General features: G+C 45.1%; 1 protein-coding gene across 3 annotated transcripts in view; it reads left to right on the top strand.

Annotated features, from left to right (window-relative positions):
- ABCC8 (ATP binding cassette subfamily C member 8) overlaps positions 1-27296 on the top strand; it is a 1340683-nt gene that overhangs the window by 1290933 nt on the left and 22454 nt on the right. For all 3 annotated transcript variants that reach the window (XM_078681060.1, XM_078681061.1, XM_078681059.1), the window contains 2 exons: positions 19440-19543; positions 26339-26472. In XM_078681060.1, the coding sequence (XP_078537186.1) occupies positions 19440-19543; positions 26339-26472 (238 nt within the window). The remainder of the gene's footprint in view (positions 1-19439; positions 19544-26338; positions 26473-27296) is intronic.

Here is a 27296-nt window from a genome sequence, read left to right as displayed (position 1 = left end):
TCTCCTGAGCCACCTCTTCAGTACACTCTTGGAACTGTAGACAACAGAGTAAGTAATTGCCTTGTTCCCCAGAGGACTGCCTTTGCTGATTGAGGCCTGCCTTGTTCTTCAGAGGACTGCCCTGCTGCTTGAGGCCTGCCCTGCCCCTTGAGAAATAGGACTGGACCATTTCCCTTCATCCCAGGCTACCTGAATGACTCCAAGTGACAGTTTGGGGACCTCCTATTCTGAGCAACAGGGACACACGAAGCTCCCAAGGCCGCCCTGCAAATGCCCAGCTGACCTTCTGAAACTGGATCTGCCTTGACTTGCAACTGGACCTGCATGAGCCCTGCTGGCATCTCCTTGACCGAGTCGCTGATCCCCAAGAGATGTCGCCTCAGGTCGTGGCCTCTTTGCAGACATCAGAGTGCCCTCCTCTGGAAGAAAAGGTGGCATTCTGAAGTTTGAAACTCGACCGTGACCTTGCCAAGACTCTGCTGCCAGCGATGACCACAAACACAAAGCTCTGCTGAACCAACTCTTTGCACTACAGCGACTGCCAGCGACAGGTAACAGCACAAGATGTGAACTTCACGCTACATCAACCGATGGTAACCACCAACATAAAGCTCTAGGAATGACCATCTGCGATGCCCAACCAAATCTTTGCACTACAGTGACAACCATCCATGACACCAGGGCTGCTCTTCGTGCTACATTGGTGACCATCCATGATCTTCTCCCTTCTCCTACAAGCCTCCTTCACCTGTGAATTGGACTTTTTGTGTCAGACTTTGAGAAGGTAACATTTGTAAGCTGGACTATTCCTGGTGCCAGTGTCTGGTGCGCACTGCATCACGGTCAACCTGAACACGGTCTAACACTACCAGATGACAACGAGTGGCACTTTGTGTTTTTATGCCCCATATTTAGCTTAAACATTAAGATTGCATATCTCCTGCTGATTAGATTTTTGTAATTCTGGTATCATTATATTTACTAAAATCTACTCCATTTTTCTTCATTGGTTTGGAATTTTCTTGTGTTGTGTTTTTACTTTATACATTTTTGTGTGCTGCTTAAATACTTCACACATTGGGACTTATTACAATGCTGGTCGGACGTGCGCCCAACTGGCATTGTGTTAGAATGGAAATTGACCGGCTAGTAGTCGGTGGTTCCATCTGACAAATTAGGATGCAACAGCCCATGAGGGGGTTGGAAACATAGACTTTTCCCATTGCGGCTTGTGCTGAGGTCAGAAAAGGGCCGCAGTGCGAGTGGCATTGGTATAATGGATGTTTTCAAACATCCATGCACTGCGTGTCAGGCACCATCTGGTGCTGACATGCAGGATATGGATTTTTAGGGGGGCACCAACGGTGCCCTACATGGCCTCATAGTGTAGGCTGAGGAGAGACATGGGCCCTGCTTGGGGCCCTCAAAGCCTGTTTATGACAGCCTTTCAATGGAGGTTGTTTCGCCTTTTAAAGGCTGTCTGAAAGGGACATCGTAATCCCTATGGTGGTGCCTGAGCAGGCACCACCCTTATTGTAGGGAATTACAATCAGACCGATGGTCGGACAGGCTCCATGAGCCAGTCAGAAACTTTAGTCTGTCCCTCTGCACTCCCTCCAACCACTGTGCATCTTAATGCGGCAGTCAGACTGCGACAGCCGTTGTCGGTCGGATAGCAACCAACATCCTGTCTGTTGCGATCAGACAGATGTCGTAATGAGGGCCACTGTCTCCAAGTTAAGCCTGACTGTGTTGTGCCAAGCTAACAGTGGGTTAAGCACAGATGAATTTAGTGACTTTTGTGGGTCACCCCGACAAGGATTGTGGCTGAAGCTTGAGAAGGTTTCTCGCCCCCCCTTAGCTAATACACCAATTTTTTACAGTAACTTACGGCTGAAAGGGGTTCAGGAGACGGATGTCGATACATTATAAATATGAATTTAACTATGTCCATTGGGACGAGATATGTATCTTCCTATTTTTCCTATTGACAAGCCCATTGGGGCAATATTAATTTATGGCATTCTGATATAATTTCATATTTTTATTTCATATTTCAGCTTTATATAACATTAGATCACTAAGAATTGTCAGATTGAAACAATTTCAAGTGATGTTATATTGTTTATAGAAGCTTAAAAAAAACACTACTGTTAAGTTTGTCCTAAATATTTTGCCGTCCACCTTGCATTTATGCACGTGGAAGACAAATACCCCCATTCATGAGCAAGGCCGTCAAGAATGAGCCAAAATGGATCTGGTCAGTATCCCAATATAATATTGCAACATGTATCACCAGCATCCAAGTCTCAGATATTTTTCTGGCAGTGCTGTGTGGAAAGATTTATATACATGTATATGAGATCCCTCCATGTGTGGCAGTAGAAGGTGTTCAGCACCAGTGTTGGTGCTGGGCAGATCGGTGCCGTCTATTCCAATATTACAGATCCTCTTTAACCAAATGAAGCATGCATTCCAAAGTGCTTAAGATAGTGGAGTTTATTTGTGATGCATTATGGTACAAAGGCTCCTTTTTCATACAATACACGAATGAATCATGCAGTGACATAAATAACAGACTAGTATACACATGAAAAAAAGACATGAGCTCATATAAAAGCCACAGTCTGTGTTGCACATAAAGTTACGATGATGTTATATGCAAGTTGATTCTCGAGATGGCCAAAGAAACAGGACTTCAGACAGTGGCGTAACAATACTTGAGGGGGCCCGCCTGCAAAGCACATGGAGGTGGCCCCCCTGACGGCCCAGTCCATCACTGGTTTTATCAGGTGGCCCTTGAAAGTCTGGGGCCCTGAGCCAGAGCCCACATTGCCCATGCCTTAAAACGTCTCTGGATGGCATCGACCTTTATTGAATGCACCAAACTCCCATCCAGTAATGGCAGCTTAGGAGGCAGCAATTGTGACCTAGGGAAAGTAAAGGTGGTTCTGGCAAGAGGCGAACCCAAGGATATGGCCCAAAAAACATGATACGTGGCAGAGCACTTAGAATCAGACCTGGGCCCTGGCATGGAACAGGAGCTGAAAATTTACTGCTCCTGAAAGGAAGTGTTAAGGAAGATAACAGCCCATCAATAAATGGTGAGCATGTAAATGCAAGTCTCAGGGGTGCCAGAGACAGTCCTGCAGGCAAAGGTGCACCAAAACCCACGCACAAAAATAATTTAAAAAGATGTCTTGCAGCCCCTCGCATTGGTTTGCACTTGGAAAACCAAAGGCATGTACATTTAAGTAAGAAGCATCCAAAACTGTTCCAGCTGCACAAGATTTCTAACAAATAGTAGTTAGCTGTAAGTTTGTTTTTAAAATATGTGCAAACATGTTTTTTTTCCCAATACACTCCATTGCCATATAACAGGCCTGTGCGACCAAGCACCACTCCACTCCCCTCCTCCCCCACACATACAAATGCACAAAAGACATATACTTAGGCGGGTGGTCCTCCGACGGAGCAAGCAGCCAGTAACCTCAAAAAACCAAGCGGTGCCATCACAACCCCAATAGGAAATCCGCCCCAACCCCTCTCTCTCCTTAGCAGTGGCCAGAATCACCGGACTCTCCATTAAAGAAGTAACCAATCAATCCAATGCCCTCGCTCACAGGGCTGCACGAAGGCAGGCTCGCAAAATGCATATCCAATATCGTGTGGTAAGGACAAGTTTTTATAAATATGGCTGTTGCTGAGTAGCCCAAGTCTCACAACGCAAGAAGGCCGGGGGCCCTATATAAAAGCATCCTCCACTGCAGCGAAGTAGAGAACATTCCAAATAGTACTCAAGTCAACACTACACAAAAAAGTCAGTGAGGGCATGGGACTAATACTATTTGTCTTGTTGTCTCAGGGGGTCCGCAGCACCTACCCCATAACTTCCTGTAGTGGCAATGTGTTAGGACCACGTTTCTTGACTCTCTTAGCCTATAATTCGTGGCTAGCTGTGCACACCGGCCCTCCAGAATTGAGCTGGGAGCATGGATGCCCATGTCCAAGTATCCTACTCTTCTCCTGATACCTTCAGATTGCTCCTGGGCTCGGCTCGAAGGCACTCTCCCAGTCTGCCCATTACACATCATTATGGTGATGACGTGCTGGCAGGCCTCCCATTATTGAACAGGGCTACTGAATCTGTCGGGCCATTTAAATGAACATAAACACGCAGTGACAGGGCACTCCCAACCAAGAGCCACCCTGCCGGCCACTCTTCTCCAAGATATGTCATATGGAAGCCTTCTGCAGCTTCATATGTTCAAGCCAGGGTATGCGACCAGCATTAGAATATTTTAGGGTAGCACCTGATACCGCTTGCTTGCCCCCTTGCTACCTTGACCTGGACCAGTCAATCTGTCTCCATCGGAGACTCTGACTCACCTGAGGGCTGAGGCCTGCCGCTTAGGTGGCACTGGCAGGCACAGACGGGTGGCAGAAGACTGGTCTAGTAATTATTAAATTATGGCCCCATGGTCCAAGTGCCCATGTGTCTTTGAAAGTGAAGCTTAATGTGACGTTGTTGCAAGTGTTTTTCGTGTTCTGCAAGGAGCAGAATATTGTCACCATCCAGATGGAAGAATATGAGAGCTAGGACAACAGTTCTGAAGTTGTTTCCTAGGAGTAATGATTTTCCTGTCTTCAGGAGAGAAAGGAGAGAACGTTTTCCAAGTGTGAGGTTGGCTGCTATACAGGGTGTATCGCAGTGACTTGTGATTAAATGAATGTTGAGGTTTGAATCTATTTAGGTTCTTGCTGTTGATATAATTGTTCCTTCTGGTTCTGAACGAAAAGTAGTGGCCTGAGAGATTCAGGGTGCAAGCAGATTTCAGCAGAGGGAGCTTAACTCATCTGCGTTATCTGACCAGTTATTGGACTATTAAGGCAATTACAAATTATTATGGCGAGGGTTAATGTTATTAGAAGTATGCATTATGAACTATGGGATCACGCATCCGTATGCATTTCTTGAGCTTCAAAACTTTGCTTAAGGAAAAAAGTTTTTACTTTATTCATTTTACAAATGATCTAAAGGGCAGTGGGAAAAGGAAAATCGAAAGTACTCTAAATGTTCTCTTTGCACTGGAAATACCATAAAACACCAAATGGAAATTCATTTGATGGAGCGATTTTATTTCTGAAAAACATAATATGCCTCTATTTCCATTACTTCAATAACCTTTCCCAAAAACAGTACTGGATTCTATTCTTAAACTGTCAGAGCAAACGTAAACTCCCACTGACATAGTTATGCACGAGAATTTATGCTTTAAAACGATTAATGAAAAAACTGGAAGCAAGACTTTCGTTTTGAAGTGAAACTCATGACACTGAGCATAGTGCAGACTAACATTTGGCAGTCAAGGTTTCCTGAAGCACATGAAACTTATGGGAAGAGACCACTTTCAGAATATTCCCCATGTTCTTTTCACTAATGAGACCAAACACCTCTGCACAAAAATGCCGCATTGTTCCAGGCTAGCTTTAATATCCTGCACCAGCATGCAGAGCACACCCTCACTTTGCCATATTTACACTAACCTCTTTTAGGAGTAGAGATCTCTGGCTGGCCTCGAGGAAGTTGCGTCCAACCCCCTTGGTGCTGGGAGCTCAGGGCACCTGCACCCACGCGCCATTTAATTTTGAGGCGACTACTGAATTGGTGCAACGCCGGCGAGACAGTGTAGTGCCGTGTGCGCTACAGCTACTGCTCCCTGAATGGCTATGGGGGGCCTGGAGCACGAGGGCTGTGGGGCCTATATTTCGTTTTACGCTGCCTGCCCATAAAGTGACTGTGACATGTCCACTATGCCCATATATGCCAACAGGCCTGATCCAGGCTGGCGACTACCGATTTTTAACCCCTTCTGTGTCGTCATGCAGCACGGTGCTCGTGTGCTCATGACGAGCCTGGGCTCGTCATGAGCCGTGGAACGCTCACACGCAGGGCTAATTCCCCTGCTGTGCTGAGCCTTCCATTGCGCGGGCGGGTTCATGACGAGCCCAGGCTCGTCATGAGCACACGAGCACCGTGCTGCATGACGAGCCTGGGCTCGTCATCAGCACCGCGGCGCCGTGCGCGGCCCCCCGCACCGCGGGGGGAATTAGCCCCGCATCGAAGGGGTTAAATCAAAGCGTTGCTTTGTTTCACCTATCTCCCGCCTGAAATTTCGTTCCGGTCAATAGAACTCATTGGGGAAAATACATTCCCCCGATATTTTCTTTGGAATCTCCCCCTTTCCTGCTCTGAAATGTTGCCTGCCCACCCCACCCTCTGACTGGAACTCCGATGGTCTCACTTGAGGCCTGCACTGCAGCTTTGGTGGCAGGCGCAGACGGCAGTAAACCGGGTGAGGCTCACTAGGAATTATGAAAATATGGCTGCACGGTCCCTCATGCTGCCTCGGATGCCTCACGTCACGTGCACTATTTTAACTGTGCAAGGCAATGCCACTGAGCGCAGCCCCACCCTATGTCCCACCCTAAGCGTGAAGACCACCACACAGAGGCTGGCGCATCTGCGCACCGCGCATAATTTAATTTAGGATGACTGATGCGGCGAGTTCAGCAAGGTCAGAAGCAAAGACAGCGAGCGTAAGGTAACCACTATAAACATCCCAGATGAACGTGTGTAGTGTTTACTGGCTGCCCTTCCTCGGAGTGGGCCCCTGGAGGTCAGGGGCCCCCCTCAACGCGGGGGCTCTGGGGGCCTTTGTTACGCCCCTGACTTCAGAAAGATACTTCCATGATGTCAGTAATAAAAATAGTAAAATTGATTTTTCTGTTGTCCTTAATGTAGGCATCACATTAATTTTTTCAATACTTGAAAAAGCATAGTCTAAATAAATGAAAACAGAACATAATTCATACCATAATAATAAAGAGAGCATACAAATTATCCCTAATTTAAGTATCTTTTAAATTTTAAGTACTTTCAAAAACAGTAAATGAAAACAAAACACAACTCATAACATAATATTAAAGAAAGAACGTAAATTAAATCCAACAAATATTATTCATCAATTTTGACGAAGGTACAGTAATGTTAAACCACATACTTACACTCATAATTCATTACACATCATGTCATGACGCATACAAATTAAACAAGTGAGTTATCCCAGAGAGCTGCCTTAACAGTTAGATATTACACATTTGGGTCACAATGTCACTGGTCGCACAGACTGTCTGCTGGATAGATCATTCTCCCATTATATGTATGTGATTACTGTATTCTAGTCTTGTGAGATCTCGTTACCACACGTTTGCCCAAGAGGCATAAATATGGATTATATTTGTTTAATTTAATTTGCTTGTCTATCGGCCCCCCCAGTCCATGCCTCAGTTTGTCCCCCTACTCCAGGACCTCTTGGCCACCCCGGCAGTTAACAACTCGTCTGTAATCTTGCTTGGGGACTTCAATTACTGGCCCGACGATCCCAGAGAATGTTCTGCTTCCAAAGACTTCTCTGCCACTCTACAGTCACTCAACTTTTCTCCTCACATCACTCTTCCTACCCATGACAAGGGCCATATTCTAGACCAAATTTGGTCATTGCGCCGCCAAATCTCCCTCCCCTCTATCCTTCCCTGCATCTGGTCGGATCATTTTATGATTTCTTTTAATATTTTTTCTGCCCCCCCTGTCAAAACTCCATTCACCAAGAATGTGTCAGTCCGCTGTTGGAGCAAGACGGACCTCGCTCTTCTTTCCTCTTCCCTGGCCTCTACAGCACCTGATCTGACGGATCTCCCTCCTGATTCCCAAGCTGATGCTATCAGCTCTTGGCTTTCTTCTTCTTGTGACATCGCTGCCCCCCTTAAGAAAGTCAAATCTGTTCGGCCTCACGATGCCAACAGATGGTTCACGAGCGAACTTAAAAACCTCAAACTTAGTCTCAGGCGCTCAGAGCGCCATTGGAGACGCAAATATTGTCCCTTGCTCCGCACTAAGTACAAACTGTTACTGAATAGCTATAAGAAAGCTATTGTGCTGGCCAAAACAGCTTACTTTTCAGAGAAGGTTGCTCTCTCTATTAATAAACCTCGCAAGATCTTCTCTTTGGTCAAGCAGCTTGCTACCTCCGACCGCACAAATATCAGTTCTGTCCCCTCTCAGTCTTTCTGCCTCACTCTTAATAATTATTTTATTGACAAGATTACTGCCATTAAAAATAACATCTCCACAGTCTCTCAAATTCAAGCTTCCTTCTCTCCCCCTCCGCCGCTTTTGCTGCTGGATCACTTTCCCCCCCATCACCTCTGTACAACTTTTTTCTTTTGCTTGCTAAAGTTAAGTCCGGCTCCCCAGCTGACTGCGCCCCGGCTCGGATCCTTCAAACTCTCTTCACCTCCTGTCCTGGGCCCCCTCTCACTCTGCTCAATTCTTCCCTGGCTTTTGGTTCTGTCCCTTCTTCCTTTAAATCCGCAATTGTCCTCCCTATCATCAAAAAACCGGGACTGGATGTCAGAAGCAGTACCTGAAATATCCAGATCTCCGTGGGAGCGAGCGGCTTCCTTCAACGATGCTAATTTCCGAATTCCCAAACACCCCTGCACCCGGATTGCTCCAAGCCCAGGAATGGAGGGGAAAGGGGAAGTGGATAACAAACAACAAAGAGAGTCTTCCACACTGGTGTCTTCGTAACTACCACTGGAAGGAGTGGCGGGGGAACACCTGCAACAGGGAGCAGAACATTACTAACGTTCTAATACATAATGGGCGACACACTCTCTTACTCTCGACTCTCCTCAATCATACCTGATTATCGTGTGGAGTTAGCTTCTCTCTTACTGAGTCCAAATAAGTCATATGAGGGTTGGAACTCTTGTTGCTTGTGTAGAGTGGTAGATAGAATGATACGAAGTGTAGAGGTGGTAGACAACAGTATTACCATATGCATATAATATATACTCTCATTTACTTGTTGAATCTCAGGAACAGATTGAAACACAAAAGTCTTGTCACAAACTGGATCGAGATAGTTCGGAATACGATTCACTGGACGTTCAAGCAGATTACTGGACCACAGGCACTGGGCAGGGATAGTACTAGCAAGTCTGGAGAATAAAATGTTCTTACCGCAATTCTGAGGAATGCGGGAGGTACTTGCCCACTGGAACGAAACCCCGAAGAGGAGCGCTTGTCAGAACGAGTCCGCACAGCCAGACTCAGGCCGCGGAGAGGAGGGGGCTCTAAGCCCGGAATGCAGGAATACACTGGAACGGAATGTAAACACGCTCCTAGGGTTCCGGAACTGAATCTCTATGAAAGCTGACTGGGAAATGAGGGAAACTGTGAAAGAACGCGGTGAATTGACAGGAGCCAAACTCAGGGCGTCTAACTGCTGGAAAGGGACAGTTGAAGTGCGCCACATAGAACGTGCGGAATTAGTAAATGGCGGACTGCTGAAAAAGGCTGGAACGCTAACCGCATCGAAATGGTGGCACAAGCCGGAGGCGTGCTACACCTCCGACCGACAGTGGTCATGGGCTAATTTCTGCAGGGAACCCCAAAGTGGAAACAGCCTCCAACCAGGAAATCTCCCCCTTGCTGCTGGGACTGACAGAGGTCTCTTAATGGGGGTCGGCATAGTCCTGACAGTACCCCCCACCAAAGCCCCCTCCCTGGGTTTTTGGGGGTGAACCTTGTGGAATTCGCTGACCAATCTTGGGGCATGAACATTACTGCTGGGTTCCCACGACCTTTCCTCGGGACCATAACCCTTCCAGTCCACGAGGTAAAAGATCTTCCCTTTCTTGAGTTTGGAGTCTAGGATTCTCTTAACTTCGAATTCTTCTGAACTCTGAACTTGAACTGGAGCTGGTGGTTGGACACACCTGAAGTTCGGTGGGTTTCTTTTAATCAATGACACGTGAAACGTTGGATGGATCTTCAATGACTTGGGAAGAGCCACCCGCACACTCACCGGATTAATCATTCGCACCACAGGGTAGGGACCTACAAATCTAGGTTGGAATTTTCGATTTCCACTCAACCGCATGTGTCTAGTGGAAATCCACACCTTATCTCCAGATTCATACATGGGACTCTCCTTTCTCTTCTTGTCTGCCTGTACTTTGTAAGCATCCTTTGCCTTCTGGAGATTGGAAGAGGCTACCTGATAGGATTTCTGTAACTCTTGTATCACCTCTCCCGCTGCTGGAACCTCCACGTCTACCCGACCCACAAGCATATTGGGATGCCGACCTGAGTTCAGGTAAAAGGGGGAAAACCCAGTAGACGAATGGACTGCATTGTTGTACGCGAACTCTGCCGTACTCAACAATGAGGGCCATTCTCCCTCCTGATCCATCAAATACAATCGGAGATATTGTTCCAAGTCCTGATTCACTCGCTCGGTCTGTCCATTCGTTTCTGGGTGGAAACTGGTGGACAAACGAGAGTCCACTCCTAGACCCTTGAGGAAAGCCTTCCAAAATCGAGAGACAAACTGAGGCCCTCGATCGGAAATAACCACCTTAGGAACCCCATGCAATTTGACAATGTGCTCCACAAACAGATTAGCTAACTGAGAGGCTGTGGGGAGGGACCTCAAGGGGACAAAGTGGCTCATCTTGGTAAACATATCCACCACCACCCAAATGACTGAATACCCTTGGCTAGAAGGCAGGTCTACTATGAAGTCCATGGAGACTGAATGCCAGGGAGACGGGGCTATAGGCAACGGCATCAAAAGGCCCTGTGGGGACTGCCTCATACTCTTGCCTTTAACACAAGGCTCACAAGTGGCAATGTACTGCCTCACCTGAGCGTCCATGCCAGGCCAACTGAAGGTTCTCTTGATTAAGTCCAAGGTCTTCTTAGCTCCTCGATGACCTGCTAACGGGTGGTCGTGAAAATGCCGAATGACTTCAGTTTGCAATTTCTCACTGGGAACAAACATCTTTTCTTGCCAAATGGGTTTTTGATTCCTCACACTGCGATCGGGACCGCCTGACTCCCAATCAGAATAATCGGTCTTGGCAAACTCTTCCTTAATTCGGGTCTCCAAATCGTCTTCCACAGCGATGGCCACTATCTTTTCCTCAGGAATGATAAATCCTTCCGTCTTGGTTTTGATTTCCTCACCCATACTCAGACGTGAAAGGGCATCCGCCTTTCCATTGGAGGATCCGGGCTTGTATGTGAGGACAAAATCGTAATCTGCAAAGAAGAGCGACCAGCGCAATTGCCTGGGGGTGAGCGTGCGCGCTGACTTAAGGAACTGTAAATTTCGATGATCGGTGAAGACAGTGACTACATGTTTCGCTCCCAACAAATAGTGCCTCCAGACCTTGAATGCCTCTTTGACGGCCAAAAGCTCCTTATCAGCGATGGAGTAGTTTATCTCCGCCGGCGTAAGCTTGCGAGAATGGTATGCCACTGGATGAAGCTGACCAGTGTTCTTCTGGCGCTGTGACAGGATTCCTCCAATGGCCAAGTTGGATGCGTCGGCCTCAATGAAAAAGGGCTCACTCAAATTAGGGTGTTGCAGTACTGGGGCTGTCACGAAGGCTTCTTTTAATTGCTGAAACGCCTCCTCTGATTCTCGTTCCCAGGCGAATCGTATATTTTTCTTTAACAGCCTAGTAATTGGGCTCACCTTCTCTGAGAAATTCAAAATGAAGCGTCTATAAAAATTGGCGAATCCCAGGAAACTTTGGATCTCCTTTACAGATCTGGGCGCCGGCCATGATTTGATCGCCTGCAACTTAGAGTCATCCATGGATACTCCTTCCGGAGACAAAACAAAGCCCAAAAACTCCACTCGGGAAGAGTGAAAGACACATTTCTCCAGTTTGACGAACAGGTGGTTCGCCAGCAGGCGTTTCAAGATGGCTCGCACATGATGAACATGTTCCTCTAAACTGTTGGAATAAATAAGGATGTCATCAATGTAGACCACTGCGAAACGGTCCAGACACTCCCGAAGCACGTCGTTTACAAAATGCTGGAACGCAGCGGGGGCGTTACAGAGCCCAAAGGGCATCACTTGGTATTCATACAAACCAAACCTGGTTCGAAAGGCAGTTTTCCACTCCTCTCCTTCGGCCATGCGCACCAAATGATAGGCCCCCCGTAAATCCAATTTTGTGTACACACTGGCATCCTTGACCTGATCCAGGAGTTCCGAAATGAGGGGCAGAGGATAACGGTTCTTCTTGGTGGCCAGGTTCAATGCCCGATAATCAATGCAAGTTCTCAAAGTCCCATCCTTCTTCGGAATGAAGAAGAGGGGCGAGGAAACTGGAGACTGAGAGGGGCGGATGAACCCATTGGCAAGATTTTGTTCAATATAGTCCTTCAAATGGAGATTCTCTGGTTCCGACAGTGCATAGATTCTACTGCATGGTAAAGACACTCCAGGTTCCAATTCGATCCGACAGTCATATTCTCGGTGAGGTGGCAATTTCTTAGCTTCCTTCTCATTAAACACCTCTTTAAGGTCCTGATATTCCTCGGGAATCTCTGGGGCCTCCAAAGCACACACCATTTGAACCTGATTGGCCAGGTTTTGTGACATCGTGGAACTTGGGCTCTCTGGAGTCAACTGGAAACAATGCTCAGAACAAAATTCGGAATTCATCTTCACAGAACGCCGTGACCAATCGATCTGCGGGTTGTGCTCGGTGAGCCAGGGCAACCCCAGTATGAGTTGGAACTGAGGGGCATCTATGAGATTAAATCGAATGAAGCTTCGGTGCTCACCGGGTCCCACCACTGTCATCAATTCAGTATCATAAGCAATTGGCCCCGACGACAACTGGGTGCCATCCACTGCTCGCACCGGTTCCGGTCTGGGCTTCTTCGTGAATCGTATTCCCATAGTCTTGGCAAACTGGATGTCGCAGAAGTTCCCGGTTGCCCCCGAATCAACCATCACCGAAACTTCCTCCTTCTGAGTTTTCCTAAACTCTATCCTACACTGTAAATTCAGATGCGGGGCTGCGGATTGCAGGGTATTAGCTAAAAGTTGTGGCTTGGGAGTTGGCTCGTCACTCGCTCCCACCAGTGCAACTCCGTCTACTGGTGGAGCCGATCTTTTACCCACGAGCTTGCCTTTGATCTCTTCGGACATTCCTTGACGAAATGGCCCGATTGCCCACAATACATACACAATCGCCCTTGTCGTCTCTTTTCCCGTTCCTCCTGCGTAAGAGGGCCTCGAATTGTTCCCACCTGCATCGGCTCTTCCTGATTTTGGCCTTCAGAGTTTTTTACGACCTCGGGTCGAGACCGATCAAATCGAGGCGGAAGAGTGCGGACATCCTTTCGACGTTCACTTCGCCTTTCTGCAAGCCTCTGATCAATCTGCAATACTAGATCTATGAGTTCTGACACATCTGTGGGTCGTTTAGGAATCTGCGCCAAACCGTCCTTCAACTCATCCTTGAGGCCTCGGTAGAAAATGGCCGCCCGCTTAGCCTCGGGCCAACTCGTTTCGACGATCAATTTATTGAATTGTGCCAAATAAGCCACCAAATCTCGATTCCCTTGCTTCAATTCTAATAGTTCATTGTCGGTGGTTTGTGAGACATTTCTTCGGTCGAAAATGCGCAAAAACTCAGCTTTGAATTCTTCAAATTGATACAACACTGGATCGTTGCTTGCCACCAAAGGCAAAGACCACGCTGCAGCATCTCCGCTCAGGTAGGACAGCACAAAAGCCACTTTAGACTGATCCTCTTTAAACAGAATGGGCTTACAAAGGAAATGCAATGAACACTGGGTCAGGAAGATTTGGGCCTTGTGGGGATCTCCCTGAAATCTCTCAGGCGGGGCCAGCGGGATGGTAGGAGACATCGCGTGCACCACCTGTGTGGTAAACTCCGTAGAGGAGGATGAGGAGGGAGCGGAACCGAAGGCAGATGATTTTATACTACCGAAATTGGGGCGTGGGCTCTCTGCTAGTTCATCTAATCTCTGACGTAAATAACTAGCCTCCTGGTTAGATTTCCTAACTTCCTCCCTCGTCTCACTCAACTGTTTCTGTAGTCCCTCTAACACTGAAGCCAAAGCTTTGACATCCAATCCCTCAGCCATCTCGCCCAGACGGAAGATAATAGCAGGCACTTCAATCTGTCAGAAGCAGTACCTGAAATATCCAGATCTCCGTGGGAGCGAGCGGCTTCCTTCAACGATGCTAATTTCCGAATTCCCAAACACCCCTGCACCCGGATTGCTCCAAGCCCAGGAATGGAGGGGAAAGGGGAAGTGGATAACAAACAACAAAGAGAGTCTTCCACACTGGTGTCTTCGTAACTACCACTGGAAGGAGTGGCGGGGGAACACCTGCAACAGGGAGCAGAACATTACTAACGTTCTAATACATAATGGGCGACACACTCTCTTACTCTCGACTCTCCTCAATCATACCTGATTATCGTGTGGAGTTAGCTTCTCTCTTACTGAGTCCAAATAAGTCATATGAGGGTTGGAACTCTTGTTGCTTGTGTAGAGTGGTAGATAGAATGATACGAAGTGTAGAGGTGGTAGACAACAGTATTACCATATGCATATAATATATACTCTCATTTACTTGTTGAATCTCAGGAACAGATTGAAACACAAAAGTCTTGTCACAAACTGGATCGAGATAGTTCGGAATACGATTCACTGGACGTTCAAGCAGATTACTGGACCACAGGCACTGGGCAGGGATAGTACTAGCAAGTCTGGAGAATAAAATGTTCTTACCGCAATTCTGAGGAATGCGGGAGGTACTTGCCCACTGGAACGAAACCCCGAAGAGGAGCGCTTGTCAGAACGAGTCCGCACAGCCAGACTCAGGCCGCGGAGAGGAGGGGGCTCTAAGCCCGGAATGCAGGAATACACTGGAACGGAATGTAAACACGCTCCTAGGGTTCCGGAACTGAATCTCTATGAAAGCTGACTGGGAAATGAGGGAAACTGTGAAAGAACGCGGTGAATTGACAGGAGCCAAACTCAGGGCGTCTAACTGCTGGAAAGGGACAGTTGAAGTGCGCCACATAGAACGTGCGGAATTAGGAAATGGCGGACTGCTGAAAAAGGCTGGAACGCTAACCGCATCGAAATGGTGGCACAAGCCGGAGGCGTGCTACACCTCCGACCGACAGTGGTCATGGGCTAATTTCTGCAGGGAACCCCAAAGTGGAAACAGCCTCCAACCAGGAAATCTCCCCCTTGCTGCTGGGACTGACAGAGGTCTCTTAATGGGGGTCGGCATAGTCCTGACACTGGATCCTTCTTCACCCCCTAATTTTAGGCCCATTTCTCTTCTCCCTTACCTGGGAAAGATCCTGGAAAGACATGTCACCTCTTGTCTGTCCTCCCATATCGAGGAACACTGCCTTTTAGCTTCCCATCAGGCGGGTTTCCGCCCCGGTTATTCCACAGAGACTGTTGTCATCGCCGTTCTGGATGAGCTCAAGGGCAAGGCGGATCTCGGCCTTCCCCAGGCGTTGGTGCTCCTCGACCTGTCGGCTGCGTTTGACACGGTCGACCACACCATTCTTCTCGACCGTGTCAGCGCAGCCGGCATTAGAGGTGTTGCTCTCTCCTGGATAGCATCCTTTCTTCAGGGCAGAACCCAGGCAGTCCATCTTGCAGGATTCTCCGCTCCTACCCGCCCTCTTGTGTGTGGAGTTCCTCAAGGCTCCTCTCTTTCCCCTCTTCTCTTTAATCTTTATATCTACCCTCTTATTCTTTCTCTTCAGGAGCTGGGGGTCTCCGTGTATAACTACGCGGATGACCTTCAGCTCATCTTTGACCTGTCTACTCCTGACTCTCCTTCTTTTCTTAGTTCCACCCTAGTTTTCATTTCGGATTGGATGATCACGAATCATCTCAAGTTGAATCCGGACAAGACGGAGCTTGTCCTCACGGGTGGCCCCTCCAATCCTTGCTCCCCTTCCTACTGGCCCCCTTCCTTTGGCCCCCCCCCTCACCTGCTCCCTCTGTTCGCACTTTGGGCATTAAGGTTAGTAACGACCTTTCCATGCACGCACAAGTCAGCTCCGTTGTTTCATCCGGTTTCTTGTCCCTTCGTCTCATCCGAAAAATGTCCCGCTTCTTTTCTATCACTGCCCTTAAATCGATCATCATGGCTCTCATCACTTCCCGTCTTGATTACGGGAATTGCCTCTATGTTGGCATCCCGGCCTTCGAATCATGACGGCTACAGGCAATCCAGAATCAAGCAGCCCGTCTCATTTTCCATCTCCCCAAATTTTCTCACATCACGCCTGTCCTCAAGTCCCTCCACTGGCTCCCGGTCCACTCCTGTTCCTTCTTTGAACTGGCCTGCTTAGCCTTTCTGGCCTACACCCACTCTGCTCCCTTCTTTATTGTTTCTTTAGTCACTCCCTACACTCCAACTCGCACTCTTCGTTCCTCATCTCATCTTCTCCTCCAAGTACCCCGTTTCCGCAAATCTCGAACCGGTGGTACCCGCTTCTCGGTTTTAGCCCCTCAGTTTTGGAACAGCCTTCCGTTGTCCAATCGGTCCATTCCCAGCTATTCCTTCTTTCGTAAAGCCTTAAAAACTTTTCTTTTCTCCCAGGCCTTCCCAGTTTAGCCCCTTGGTAGCACTGTAGAATCTGACCCCACCCCCCCCCAGCGCCAGGAAGCCGCTTGGCCGCAGTGCGCTTTAGCAAGCATCTTTTTCATTCATTCATTCATTCATTCATTCATTCATCCTCAAATTTTATCGATAATTTTGAAAATGCAATAATGAAGTTAATTAAAAATATTAATTACATTTTTACACTTTAAAAAAAGACGTACAAGTTCTAACCAAGTTCACCAAATATTAAATACAAATAAAAAAGCTAGTGAGTGTGAATGATTTCTTAAATTATTTAAAAATAAATGTGTACATTTGATTAACATATTTAAATGTTTTATTAATTGAATCACATTTAAATAAATGAATTTGCATTTGAATTATAGTTACTAATAACGTTATTAATTATTTTGAAAAATATTAAACTATTATGATTTTCCCTTCATGTTCGCATCGCGGCATCTCTACATTGGTGATAGAAATCTCCACAATTAGGTAAAAAGTCACTAGTAGTAACTATACACTTAGGAATTCGGATTTGAGGGGGTGGAGGCGTGAAAGTCTACACCTAGGTGTAATTCCCAATAAGAAATGGTGAATAGCAAAAATTTGGAGAGTTACATCTAGCTGTAGGACTAAATACACACCTTTGTGAATTGGGTCCCATGTCTGTATCCAGATGTAACTTCTTGAACTGAGGGAAGGATGGTGTGTACTCTAGTTATATCCCAAGAATATGTTATTCCCTGCTTTCAGATATACTTTTAAAGAGGATGAGAACATTTTGCTCATATTTATGCACCTATTCAAGTGTCTTAGGGCCTGATGTACGAATAAGCAGGCTGTAAATGGTGGCTGTAAATGGTGCACAAACCTTTTACTACCTGACTGTAATTTTATTATGTGACATATGTGCTAATAATTAAAATAAATAAATTTAAAAAATAAAAATACCACTTACCTGATCTGCCGGCTGTATCTCTTCTCTGCTTCGCAAGTCCCAAAACTAGGAAGCACCCAGGCTCTCCATAGCCAATCACAACACTGCAATGCAGCATTGTGATGGGTCTGAGCATCGTGGATCAGTGCTCAGATAGGGTTGGGGGCCTGGGCATGTTCCCGACCAGATTGTTGAATGCAGCCTGGTGGAGAACATGCAAAGGGCACATGACTGTTTGGCCAGGCCAAGACGGAGGGCCAATCAGTCACGGGCACTTGGAGTTTGCAAACCACTCCTTTCCCTGTGCCTCCAAACCGCAACCCGCCCTAACCCAGCCCAAAACCTGTGAAAAATATAAGGCTAATAAATATATTAACCTTTTATTTTTCCTGCTCAAAGAGCAGTGAGGCAATGCTCTCCTGCCTAAGCGGGGGAGCTGCCTCTCCTTCTGATCATCATTAAGTGAAAGCAAAGTTCCAGAGCATTACATGTGCACGTGATTACAGGTCTTGCATACGGGGAGCAATGAGTGGATTCATATCCTAATGCCAATGCACACAGTTCGAAATGATAGCAAAACATTAAGGGGGCAATTATGATGTCGGGTGGACATTCATCTGCCCAAAACCATCTCGCGATTGGGACCGACGGACCTCCGGTTGGCAGTCCCGCCCGCTTCATTAGGATGCGACTGAGCACATTCCGCATTCTGACATTTCCCTACGGGAGCAAGCATTATGGCCGTAAACTAGCCTTAATACATACTTCCATACGGAAATGGGGGTGTTGCTCATCCCTGCACCGAGGTACCTGCCAAGGGGTGCAGGGATCAACAGGGGGGCCCAACCGGAGGCCCTGCTAAGGGCCACCAAACATGTTTTCCAACATGGTTTCCATGTCGGACAGGCCGGCATGGAAACCATGCCGGAAACCATGTATCGTAATCCCAAAGGGAGAAAGGCCTGCCCTCCGGGATTTTAAGCCGGTTCCGACTGGTCGACCGGCTCCTTGAGCCTGTCGTAAGCCAGCCAGACTGACCAGGAAGTTTAAATTCTGACCAGCTGATACATAATCAACCGGACGGAATTGAAACCAACGATGGGGGTTGGAAAGCCGAACTCCATCGTAATAGGCCTCCTAGTATTCCATTAATTAGCACTCACGCACAGTTCAGAGGCAGAGAAGGAATGGACACTTGATTCATGTAAAGACATACTGAAGCACATTTGTTTTTTTAAATTGTTTTACTAAGTACTAGGTATTTAGCAATATCTTATGATATACAGTGTAACATATTTGTATGAAAGATCCCAAATGGGCACCAGGCCACAACGGATATAGGGCCATCAAGAAAGTCCAGGTTGTAATGTCACAGACCCCCAGGGAAACAAAAAACCTCCTAATTTTATTGGACACATCAATCTTAAAAAAATGAAAGAGGAACACGATGAATGACTAAAGCTGGGTGACTGGTATTGAATATTATAGAATCTGTCCATGATAAACAGCCAAAACGAGTAACTCCCATTTTCTGAAATTCCTAAAAATAATTGAATAATTATTTTGCAAAACACAGGGACAACCATTGAAATTTTAGGAGGTTAAGGTACTTCAATCTTCTTTTACACATGGCACACCTCCACGTTTAACTTGATCCATTAAAAGAAAGGAATAAACAGAATACCAATGATATTTCAAGGTGTGAGTGTAGCAACGTGAAGGAATCAAACTGAGATGAACACACATGAATATTCCCACAGATATTGCAGTTGCTCCAGACTCTGTCTCTGGTCATCTGCATCCTGTTCCACCTCAGAGCTGCCTCAGGGTTCAGAGTATTATCAACTGCTAAGGCTTCCTTGGGTTGAATGTTGATTATATTTACAAGGAAAAACAGATAAATATTTGTTATGTCTCTTTTAAACAACTTAATTTTGTTGCAGGTTCAATCTGGACCCCGAGAAGAAATGCACAGACAGCATGCTGTGGGAAGCTTTAGAAATAGCACAGCTTAAACATCTTGTCAAAGTTCTTCCTGGGGGTCTAGGTAGTACACATTTATTGTTTGCATGGAAATGTCAATGCACTTAAATGCTTTCCTAGTTCTATTATTTTTTCCCACTTTGTCTTTATTGAACTGAAACTTGGAGTTCCATTGATGTGGGCTTTCTAGTTGCTACCTGAAAGCAGCCCTGCGCTGACATGAACATTAGAAAAAGCATCATCGAAAACATATGCCTAGTGGAGCAAAACAATGCAAGTGAACGTATATTCAAGTGAGGTTAGGTAGCAAAGCACAGCATAAACGTATTTACCTCACAGTAAAATAGGAATTGAAATATATCCAGCGCTTGCCGTATTTCTTTCACCCAACTTCAGCCTCAAACAATTGACTACCCGGTCTACATGTGTTGCAGACTGGCCCAGATTCACTAACATTTTGCGCTGGATTTGCTGTACTTTTATAATCCAAAACTGGTCCAAATTGCTATGCTGGTATTTAATATCCAACACAAATCAGGATTTGTGTTGGAAAGTTTCTCAAAGAAACCAAAATTTCAGTATGCGCTGCTTTGCGTTACTTTGCATTACTTTGCGTCAAAGGGACATTGCATGGGAGATACATGGGCAGTCCCCTGCAACTGCTCAAGGATTTTGACTCAAATCCCTGTCTAAAAATACGTGCAGACATTGATTTGCCTCAAAATCTTGCACCTCCTCGAGACAGGCGTAATAAGGATTTCTCCTTGTTTTACCAGGTTTGCATGCTTGTTGCATTATAAAGCACACACACAAAAGCAAGAAAAGTGTTAAAGGATAGTTTATGTACTTGAGGGATACCATTCCGTTACAAAAACTATTTCTTCCTATGGCACAAGGGTGTGTGCGTTGCGCATGGTAGCCTAAAGTGAGCCATTGCAGGGAGAGGGGGAAACAGCGCCCTATATTAGTATATATTTTGCTTTTCTGCCTACACCCTTTCACACAACTTAGCTCAACAACTTTAGTTGCTGGATTGCATTGCATGAATTTTCGTGAATCTGGGCTTGTATTCTTGACTTTATTTTGTCCATGGTTGAAGAAATTTTGAAAACTTTGATACCTTAAGTCCAATCATGATGCACACCTTTTTTTACAAAAGAAATTGGATATTATGCGTCCAATAATCAGTGACCGTAATTCTGCCCCCACATACCATTGGTCCAAAGTCCCTTTGGAACATTTTGATTAATCTTAGAGGATGAAAATGCCAATCTTGGGTTCCTGCTTTAATTGTAATGCTGAAATTGGCAATAGCTGGATCACAGCTAAGTACAACGCTCGGCAATTTCAATTGGTCTGGTTTATGGATTAAACTGCTATTTGTGCCATATATGGGTTTAGGCACTCAATAAGTTATGATACATGCAATCCATCACTCATCCTTGACTTTCCAGACATCCATCTACTGGCTCATTCTTGCGTTCACCCTCTGACACAACCAAAAGAAAACACACACACTCTACAAACACATTATAAATTAAAAGTAGAAATATGAAAACATGATGCAGACTAAACATGGCAGGCATACGCTTACAAACTAAACACAGAAGCGGGTGTCCATCTTGCAAAGGCATTGTAAATAGTCTATTGTTGTTTTACAATTCAAGCATTGTGGCCACATTTAAAAACAACATGTTGGCCATCTTGGAATAGTTAAACAATGATACACTATAGATAGCTGCATTCCATATTAGTCTAAGCATTGGTTCCCAAACTGTGGGTCGCAAAAGCCCAAGCAATAAATATAAATACCTTTAAATTCTGTATTTATCATGACACATTTGCTGTGCTTAAAAAAAAGAAGTCAAATGTCTGGCTATGCTTTATGACAAATTGCAGCTTATTTTCCTAACATGGGTATTGGTGTTTACAAACACCTCTCAATTTGTGGACAGAAAAAGAAAACATAATGTTGATTAGGTGACAATCTTTCTAGAGGAAATGGAGTGTGAAAGGAAAGGCTGTAGGATGTTACTTTTTGGAACATACAACAAAATATAAATACCAGTAAATGAACTGTACACATTCACCAGTTAGCAAATAAAAAATGAAGCATGTTTGTGTAATTCTGAAGGGTGATGAAAAAAAGATTTTAATAGGATCTAACATATCAAGACATGTACTTGGTGATGCACAAACAATAGTATGCAGTGCAACCCAATTTCCACACATTAACATTTGTGTGCAATATAGTTTTATCAGCAAAACTGAATATCTGTGCAAAGTAAGAAACCATTTCAAAGGAAATTGGGCTCTCGATAAATGACAGTGCGCTAGCACACAATGCTTTAGTTACATTAAACTATCGCTTGTCTCATATCCATTAAAGCTACATGGGCTTTGAAAGTTTGTCAATCTAAAAATTGAGTTGTTGTTCTAAATCTTTTGCTAAATACTGGTCAACTGGTTTGGAGCAAGTGGCACATGGGACGCAGAGAACTGCAGATGAAATGAGTTGCAACAAGTGAACTGTTAGCACTGCCTGGTGGCCTGTGGTATCCTTAATATAAAAGGTTTTACATAACCCTAGCACCACGCAAGGGGGCCAAGGAGGAACGCAAAACCTAAGTGAGATTTTTCAAGCAACGCATGGCCACCTGGATAAATCTAGATTAACGCTAGGCAGTGCAAATTGCTGCCTATTGTTACTCTGCGCCAGGGAAGCATTCCAAGGGTGGAGCGTTGGTGTTCACACGCAGCCAACAATGGATTTTGGTGCATTCCCAGATGTACCATTAGTGGTAGACCTGGGAATGCATCAAAATGCTGTGCCTCGCAAGGTGAGGCATAATGAGGAGAAATAGCTTTATTTCTCCTGGTTATTTACTCTTTCTACGTGTGGTGCATTCTGCCTCTTAGGATTGCTTTGTGCAGGAAGGTTTTCCTTCCTACACAAAAACAATCCTGTCTACAACACAGGCACCCTTGCACTATGATGCTACGGTACCTACGTTGGCGCCAGGAAGTCAAAAGTGTGCCAGTGCTAGGAAAAGACAGGATTGCACCATATAATTGGAAATTACAGCGCCCTGCTCTTTCAAACAGCGCAGCTAGGTGGCTTGCTGCATTGTGCTGCAGAAAAGATTGCTAAATATGCCCCTGTATGCTATTTCTAATAAGCTTGCGCCTTGTAAGTCTAGGAAAGATACAAATACCAATCTCAGAAATGATTCACATCTGATCTTTGCATCTAAAAATCTGAATTGTGACATCAGGGCCGGACTGGCCATAGCGGGCACCGGGCAATCCCCCGGTGTGCCGTACGGGTGGGAGCCGGTTTGGGGCACCTGGGGGCCGTTTTTGTTACTAGGCTGTTTTTGCAGCATAGCTGCAAAATCGGCCCTGTACCAAAATCGGCAGAAAACCGGCCCTGGCAAAGAGCTCGGCGGCACCTCCAACCCCCCCGAGTGGGGAGGGGGAGAGGGGCGGCCGAGCACTTTGCCAGGGCCTGTTGTGGTTCCCAGTCCGGCCCTGTGTAGCATTGTACCTAAAGTCGGTAAAAATATATGAACTAGGGCACAAGTGGTTTGTGGCATAGTGCGGATCGCTGTATCATCTGAAAGGTGGTACATCTTATTTTACCAGTGACTATTATACGTGCTTACATTAAAAAGTGAACTAGAATTCAAAGCGGTGATCAGTAGGTCATGACTTCGAATCTTGGCAAGGATGTCTTTGCCTTCCATCCTACAGAAGGTCAGCAAATTGAGTACCAATAGTAACAGTTCTTATATAATGTGCTTAGAAATGTCAGAAGTCCAGTATATAGAGCTACAAAAAGGCAGATATTAATATCATCATCTTCATCATTATTGCTATTCTTATTATTATTTGTTGTCATTATTATTATTATTGTTATTATTATTGTTACTTTTGTTATTATTGTCATTATTTTATAGTGAAAATAAGGACTAAAAGCAAGACCAGTCAAAAAGGTAACCCTACCATAGACCATGCAAGAGCAGAGTAAAAAAAATAAGGGCATCATCCTGTATCCAGTAACAAAAGAGGATGCAGGAAAGACTTTATGAAAGTCTAAACCGTCAGTGTTTAAAGGTGGTTGCCATGGAGAAGACTGAGCATTTTGGTACAGTTATCACAATCATTGACAGATCTTTCACACAAACTACAATCCCAAGGGAAGTTTAAAAAAACGGTTTTTCCTGCTTCGCAGCAAGCCTGAACAAAACTGGACCAAGATACTGACAAAGGGAGGTCAGAACTGGGGTTTGCTTCTAAAAAGGCACCACCTACTTGCCTTCTTAGCAGCTTCAAAATGGGAGACTGTAGCCTGAAATAACAGAAGTGTTTCAAAGATGAACATTTCGTCTGAAGCTTAACCTTCCCTTCGGGCTTAACCTTCCCTTCCGGGCATAGCAGAGGATTTACCAAGGGGGAATGAAGGTACGGGTATGGCTTGTTCGTTTCAGAGAGTGCAGCTGCACTTCATGTCCTATGAATCCCTATTCCTACAAAACAGTAAGCTTTTGGTTAGGCCTGAAGGCTAAGGAAAATTCAATTCTTGATCAACTGTTGGGGCTGGTTTGATTGTGCCCTAGATAAAGTAAGCCATCTTGTTTTCTAGTACAAAACCAGCAAGGTACAATTGCGACAATAGCGATTACTACCTTTCGAGGGAAGCTGGCATTTGCTGGACCCAGTTAATGAAGAAACGTAGAAATTATGTTAAATCGGTCAACCCAGCAACGCCTAAGGACAGAAGGAGGTTTCTGATTTAGCCCTATCAGTTCTTGCACTCGTAAAACCTACTCAGAGACAGTGGCAATAAAAAGCATCCAGAGACTTCCAAAACCTTTCAGGAGTCTCTGGTTAATACCTCAACTTTGAGGGTAACTAATCAAATGTTTACAACCAGAATTGCGGTTGGACGCAAACCATTGGTAAAATATCAGGAGCCAGATGTATAAAGCTTTTGTACGCACTCAAATAACCCGTTTCACAGAATCGAGCTATTTGCAAACACAAAAAGGCATTTTTAAATGTACGAAGTCCCAATTGTGAATCTCAGTTTGAGTTTGTGATTTGTTATTAGGATGAGGCGTGTTTATGGCCTCCCTTCCTAATAACAAATCGCAGAGCATGTATGAATGTTTTGTGACTGAAATACAGTTGCAGAACATTTGCAATTTACCACCAACTTGGTAACCCATTTGCAAATGGGAAGGGGCCCCTATGGCACACCTCCCCCTTTGTGAATGTTTGTAAAAGCATTTTTTGAGAGCAGGCAGTGGTCCTACAGATCACTGCCTACCCTTAAAACATGAAAAGAAAACTTAAATTGTTTCTTCTGAAAACACATCCCATTTTCCATTAATGATAACGGGCTGCATTTTAAAAAAGAATGCTTAATTGAAAATCAATCACAGACATGGTGGTCTGCTGACCACTGCAAATCACCATCCTGGTGATTATTGCAATTCCCAATGGGTCGCAAACCGAGACTTACCTCATTAATTTCCACAAGGTAGGTCTATTTGCGACCCACAGAGAATCACAAAATGTGTACTACAGCAATGTGACGTCTGAGCACCATGACACGGCGCTCAGCCAGGGGCTGGGGGTGGGCTTGTTCTCCATGCAACCTGTATGCAGCCTGCATGAAGAACAGGGAAGTGTGCATAACTGGTCTGGGCGGCACAAAAGGGCCGACCAAACAGTAATTGCGCACTCAGGCGTGGGCAAACCACTTCTCCCCTTACATTAGCAGAGCAGCCCCGCCCGAAAAGCCACAGGACACGTCACAAAGTAAAAAATGAAAATAACAAAGTTATTTTGATTGTATGTTTCTCTTCTTCACACCGCTTAAAAGCAGTGGGGCGACTCTTCTCCGCCATAGCGAAGGAGCCGCACCTGCGATTACCAAATAGTGAATTGCAAAAATTCACTATTTGGTCATCGTAAACGATGACCTACGTACTTCTGGCTCCTGATCAAGTCACAATTTGGAAGGAACATCCCTCGCATGCCCCTTTAAAATTGTGATTCAGTATGGGTCAAAAATTCCATTTTGTGCTTCAGAAAGCGGTTGATACATATGAAAAAGGGATTTTGCAGCAGCAAATCCTAGGATTTTGTGAATCACAGGATCTGCCACACCAACAACCCCTTAGAACATTTGACCCATTATTCAGTATTTTTAATAGTGCCTTTTCTGGTTGAGTTTGCATTTTACTGTTTCACTTGCAAAGTCGTCTTTCAGGTATAAAATACTATATTGCCTTCAGCTGTGTTCAAGCTTTAGATAATTACAAAATGTATAAATTAAAAACATGTAGGTAACCTATACAGAAAAAATCAAAACGTTCCTCATTCTAGTAAATATATGTTGGGGAAAAAATGAAAAAAACACAATAAACATAAATAGAAAGTAATGCAATGTATGTATGTACTTCTAGTGTTATGGTGTAAAAGGAACAATAAGGACCAAGGGTGGATATTTGATAACAGCCAATCAATTAAAAAACTGATAGTTTGTTTCAAATAGCGCTGAAAACTGCAATTTTAGTCGTTTCTAAGCTCTGTCAAAAATAAGACTTGCAGTTTTAAATCCTCCAAATGCAAATATTTAGGGGGAAATAATTTCAAAAACATTTTAAAAAACTCATTCAGCAAATTAAGGCAAACTTCAGCGATCTCATTGTGTTACCAACAGTCTACCCCATGCAACTGCTGTATAATGCAGGCTTACGCAATATGTAGCAGGGAGGGAATACCGCCTTGCTATGCTACTAAAAAGACGTCAGAACACAGTACAAAACGTTTCGACTTTTTTCCCCAGATGCTATCGTCACAGAAGGTGGAGAAAACTTCAGCCTGGGGCAAAGACAGCTGTTCTGCCTAGCAAGGGCATTCGTGCGGAAAACCAGCATTCTCATCATGGACGAGGCGACAGCGTCGATAGACATGGCTACTGTGAGTTCACTGATCACTGTTCCACGAATCGCGCCTCGCATATTTTTAAAGAGATTCTGGGTACAGCGTGAGATGGTGTGAGGTGCGTCATAAGCATTCCGCGACCCTTCTGACACTGTGACCTTCTCCTACGTAAGGAAGGACTTCTAATGATCACTAGAGTGCGTCAGGCTGCTGTCATCCCAATATTGTACAAGCTTTGAGGGAAAGAAGCGAGAATACATCAGACCATGTTTCCCCGTAGCCTAATACTTTAGAAACAAATTTAGTTTAATGTACAGAGCGGGCTGTTCCAAGAGCATGTATTTAAGGGTTGGGGAAAACCACCAATATTAACCATAGTATTAACCCACCACCTCATGTATTAGGAGGCGGTTCCTTTATTATGTCATTCTTCTCTTGTTAGCCCTTTATTTTTTTTTAAAGCTACCCTTTTCACTCTTAATTCTTTCTTTTTAAGCATGCCCTTTTTATATTCTTTCAGTGTATTTTCATTGCTTCATGTTTCAGTATATTTAGTTCCCTTCCCTCAATTTGCTTATGCCTGTGGAATGTTGTTTAAAATGGTGGTAACCAAAAACAGTTATATAAAATATCTTCAGCATAAAATGATGCTGTACTTCTCTGATAACCCAGTGTAACTCTTGCTTTAGCATTACATAGGTGAGGTCTCCTGCGCAATATGCACTTGCATTGTAGTTATGTACCATTCTGTTCCTTAATAATAATGTATTTTGGAGGTCATAGGTGGTTCGTACGTGGCTAGACTTGCACATTTTGAATGTTCCAATACAATGCAGTTTGCTAAAGTGCACATTAAATCA

This window comes from Lissotriton helveticus, chromosome 3_1 (genome assembly GCF_964261635.1).
Source record: "Lissotriton helveticus chromosome 3_1, aLisHel1.1, whole genome shotgun sequence".
NCBI classification, from domain to species: Eukaryota; Metazoa; Chordata; class Amphibia; order Caudata; family Salamandridae; genus Lissotriton; species Lissotriton helveticus.
Note: the sequence above shows the minus strand (reverse complement) of the source record. Positions and strands in the feature narration are given on the sequence as shown.